Source organism: Sinocyclocheilus grahami, unplaced genomic scaffold (assembly GCF_001515645.1).
Source record: "Sinocyclocheilus grahami isolate Dianchi unplaced genomic scaffold, SAMN03320097.WGS_v1.1 scaffold1572.1, whole genome shotgun sequence".
Taxonomy (NCBI): Eukaryota; Metazoa; Chordata; class Actinopteri; order Cypriniformes; family Cyprinidae; genus Sinocyclocheilus; species Sinocyclocheilus grahami.
The window spans coordinates 71,325-76,026 of NW_015506751.1; the positions used below are offsets into that span (position 1 = coordinate 71,325).

The window sequence follows — 4,702 nt, forward strand, 5'->3', positions numbered from 1 at the left end:
GACAGAGTCCGAAAGGGGAACAGAGTCGCGTGACAGACACAGTGATGAAGCTGGTATGTGTTTGCAGTACACAAGTCACGGTTAAGACAGCTGACTCCACTGTGACCCTGCCTCTCTCTCTCTCTCTCTCTCTCTAACACTTAAGCTAATAACAAAACAGTAGATGATTCAGAAGAGCCAGATTTTCGTAGCAAAGTCAGAATTACCTCCTCTCCTAGGTTCACGAAACGGTCGTCCATAAAATGCATTGCTGTTCTGTTGTAAGTAATCTTAAAGATTCCTAAATGCATCTACTTCTGGAAGGCCAAATAAAGTGCTTTTGCTTTCGCCTAGAAACACACAGCGTCTCCCTGACATGCTGCTTCAACACTAACTGCGGTTACTGAAACCACGCCTTCTTTCTTTGCGTGCACATTTGGGCGGCATTATGCTAATATTTCCACATAGTGAGGTAGATATGTGGGGGCGTGTTAGAACGAGCCGTTTTAGGGGGGTGTGGCAGAGTCTTAACTTTGATAAAGAATATCTCTTTGGTTTTGAGACTTTAGTCTTTGCAACTTCAGGGATCTTATCTATGCACAATCAGCTTGTAACACTCCAAAGAGAAAGGAAAACTTGAAATCGCATCATATGACCCCTTTAAAGATTAGACACTAAGTTACCAATCACAGGTTGTGTCTGCAAATATTTCATGATGTCCTTCAGGGGAAGCGTAAACCAGGAGAAAAGCAGAGGACCTAATACTGAGCCCTGTGGCACTCCATTCTTGTGTTTGATGAGATGTACATGATATTTCTCTGTGGCAAGGCTGTAGCATCAGTATATTTGTTTGTAAATATTTGAGTTTAAGTACTTAGAGTTTAATTAAAAGTTAAAAGACTCTGCTGTCTAACACTGCTGAAACTCTCACAGACCCAAATGATTCACACACATTTAATCTTTCCAGTAACTGTGTAGCAGTGGCTCAATCTTACATTATTAGTTAGTATTTACAATTATGCATTTAGCAGAAAATGTCATCCAAAGTGACTTATAATGTTTTGTGTTAGTGCGTGAGAGAGCGCATTTAGTTTATGGGTAGGGAATGGATAAATGCTTGTGGAAGAGGTCAGTCTTCATCTGCTTCTTGAAAGTTGTGATCATCTCAGCAGTTTGGGATGAGGTCATTCCAACAGAAAGAAGCAGGAAGGATGAAGTTTTTGGAGAGTGACTTTGTGCTTTGTTGTGAATGAAGAACAAGGTGTCATTTACTCAGTGACCATAGCTTTTAGGAGGTAGTATACACTTAAAGAAGTTAATTGAGGTAGGAGGTGCTGTTGCAGTGGGAATCCTGAAAGCCAGTGTTGAAATGTTAAATATTATTCTGACCGCAACTGGGAACAAGTGGGGTGAGATCAGGAGGAGTGTGATGTGGTTTGTCTTCGGGTGATTGAAGATCAGGCATGCTGCTGTGTTCTCGACCATCTGCCAAGGCTTATAGTCGTACTGGCTGGAAAGCTTACCAGTCTTGAAATGATAAGAGCTTAGACGAGCAGCTGTGCCACGTGCCTTTATGATTGTTCCCAGTGAAATCGTGTAAATGTAGAAGTAAAGAGAACTGTGCACTCAACCTTGAGACACCCCAGAGATTAGCTGATATCACTTAAACTCCCTTCCTCACCATGTACAGTGGGGCAAAAAAGTATTTAGTCAGCCACCAATTGTGCAAGTTCTCCCACTTAAAAAGATGAGAGAGGCCTGTAATTTTCATCATAGGTATACCTCAACTATGAGAGACAAAATGAGAAAAAAAATCCAGAACATCACATTGTAGGATTTTTAAAGAATTAATTGGTAAATTCCTCGGTAAAATAAGTATTTGGTCACCTACAAACAAGCAAGATTTCTGGCTCTCACAGACCTGTAACTTCTTCTTTAAGAGGCTCCTCTGTCCTCCACTGGTTACCTGTATTAATGGCATCTGTTTGAACTCGTTATCAGTATAAAAGACACCTGTCCACAACCTCAAACAGTGAATTGAGGTAGGAGGTGCTGTTGCAGTGGGAATCCTGAACGCCAGTGTTGAAATGTTAAATATTATTCTGACCGCAACTGGGAACAAGTGGGGTGAGATCAGGAGGAGTGTGATGTGGTTTGTCTTCGGGTGATTGAAGATCAGGCATGCTGCTGTGTTCTCGACCATCTGCCAAGGCTTATAAAGTATTTGGTCACCTACAAACAAGCAAGATTTCTGGCTCTCACAGACCTGTAACTTCTTCTTTAAGAGGCTCCTCTGTCCTCCACTCGTTACCTGTATTAATGGCATCTGTTTGAACTCGTTATCAGTATAAAAGACACCAGTCCACAACCTCAAACAGTCACACTCCAAACTCCACCATGGCCAAGACCAAAGAGCTGGCAAAGGACACCAGAAACAAAATTGTAGACCTGCACCAGGCTGAGAAGACTGAATCTGCAATAGGTAAGCAGCTTAGTGTGAAGAAATCAACTGTGGGAGCAATTATTAGAAAACGGAAGACATACAAGACCACTGATAATCTCCCTCGATCTGGGGCTCCACGCAAGATCTCACCCCGTGGGGTCAAAATGATCACAAGAACTGTGAGCAAAAATCCCAGAACCAGTTTTTCTTTTTTTCTCAAGGTATACCTTCTCTAACACACACATTCCAGGTCTTTGTGTCTCTGCTAAAGAGCTGATGACCTCAGTCAGGTGTGTTTGATTAAGGAGACATGCAAAATGTGCAATGCTGGGGTAACTCCAGGAACAGGGTTGAAAACTTAGAGGGTTGGATGGCTTAGTGAGTACAGGTTCTAGCTGTATGTTGTTAGTTTTGATGCCTTTTGCTTAGTGCCATTAAACTGGGGTTAACATTTTTGTTTCTTTTTCACTTTAGAACTGATGCCATTGAAAGAGGAGAGTGACATGCTGACTGATATGGAAGAGGAAGATCAATATGATAAACATCATGATTTCCTAACTGGAGATGAATCTTTTACTTGCTCACAGACTGAAAATACTTCCTCACGAAAGATATCTCAAAAGATGGTAACAAGTTATTTTGCCTGCTTTCAGTGTGGAAAGAGTTTCAGTCAACATGAAAACCTTCAGGTCCACCTACAACTTCACACTGGAGAGAGCCCTTTTACCTGCCAACAGTGTGGAAACATATTCACTCAAAAAGGAAGCCTTAACAGGCACATGAGAATTCACATTGGAGAGAAGCCTTACACATGCCCTCAGTGTGGAAAGAGTTTTGATCAATATGGGAATCTTAAAGTCCACATGAGAGTTCACACTGGAGAGAGCCCTTTCACCTGTCAACAGTGTGGAAAATGTTTCAGCCGAAAAGGAAACCTTAACTATCACATGAGAGTTCACACTGGTGAGAGCCCTTTTACCTGCCAACAGTGTGGAATAAGTTTCACTGTAAAAGGAAGCCTTACCAGGCACATGAGAATTCACACTGGAGAGAAGCCTTACACATGCCCTCAATGTGGAGAGAGTTTCGAACAACATGGAAACCTTAAGGTCCACATGAGAATTCACACTGGAGAAAAGCCTTACACATGCCCTCAGTGTGAAAAGAGTTTTGATCAACATTGGAACCTTAAAGTCCACATGAGAGTTCACACTGGAGAGAAGCCTTACAAATGCACTCAGTGTGGAAAGAGTTTCGATCGACATGGAAACTTTAAAGCCCATGTGAGGGTTCACACCGGAGAGAAGCCTTACACATGCACTCAGTGTGGTAAGAGTTTCACTCAAAAAGGACACCTTGAAGTCCACATGAGAATTCACACTGGAGAGAAGCCTTTCACCTGTCAACAATGTGGAAAAAGTTTCAGCCGAAAAGAAATCCTTGACAAGCACAAGACAATTCACACTGGAGAGGATGAGTTTAGATCCACATGGACATCTTAAAGCCACATAAAAATTCACACTGGGGAGAAACATTTATATTTGGTCAGTGTGGGAAGAGTTTACGATATAATCGTAAACCAATGCCATGAAGTTAGCATTTTTAAACCTCTGCAAACTATTTCTGATCAATGACTTAATCACCACAAACAACTTGTATTTTATGTTTTTAAACGAAACATGGCTAGAAGACAGCTGCAGTGCAACAGTCCTCAATGAAACAGCCCCTCCTAACTTTACTTCCATGAGTGTCTGCAGGACTGTTAGGAGAGATGGAGGTGTAGCTGCTCTATTTAAAGATGTCTATCAACGCAAGCAAGTGTTATTTGGTCAGTACTTGTCTTTTGAATATCTAGGGATTGTGCTGAAAGGTGCTCCACGCATCCTATTTATCATTATTTACAGGCCTCCAAAATACTCTCCAGCCTTTATTAAAGAGTTTACAGAACTGTTATCAATGATTTCCTCAGAGTTCGACTGTTTTGCTATTGCAGGGGATTTTAATATTCACATAGATGATGCAGAAATCAATGCTACAAAAGAAATTATAATGGTTTTAAATACTTTTGACCTGATTCAGCATGTGCATGGACCCACACACAATCGTGGACACACCCTAGATTTACTCATCAGTAAGGGTCTAAACATTTCATCCATTGTTATTAAGGACATAGCACTATCTGATCACTTCTGTATTTTATTTGATATATTAATCTCTGCTACCACTGAATGTAGATCTGTCTCTGTCAGAAAGAGATGCATTAACGAGAACACTAGTGTG

General features: G+C 41.2%; 1 protein-coding gene across 1 annotated transcript in view; it reads left to right on the top strand.

Moving 5' to 3' along the window:
- LOC107571255 (gastrula zinc finger protein xLCGF3.1-like) overlaps positions 1-4,075 on the top strand; it is an 18,502-nt gene extending 14,427 nt beyond the window's left edge. Inside the window, exon 3 of the mRNA XM_016257573.1 lies at positions 2,897-4,075. Coding sequence (XP_016113059.1) covers positions 2,897-3,924 — 1,028 coding nt within the window. The 3' untranslated portion in view covers positions 3,925-4,075. The remainder of the gene's footprint in view (positions 1-2,896) is intronic.
- The last annotated feature ends 627 nt before the right edge of the window (positions 4,076-4,702 follow it).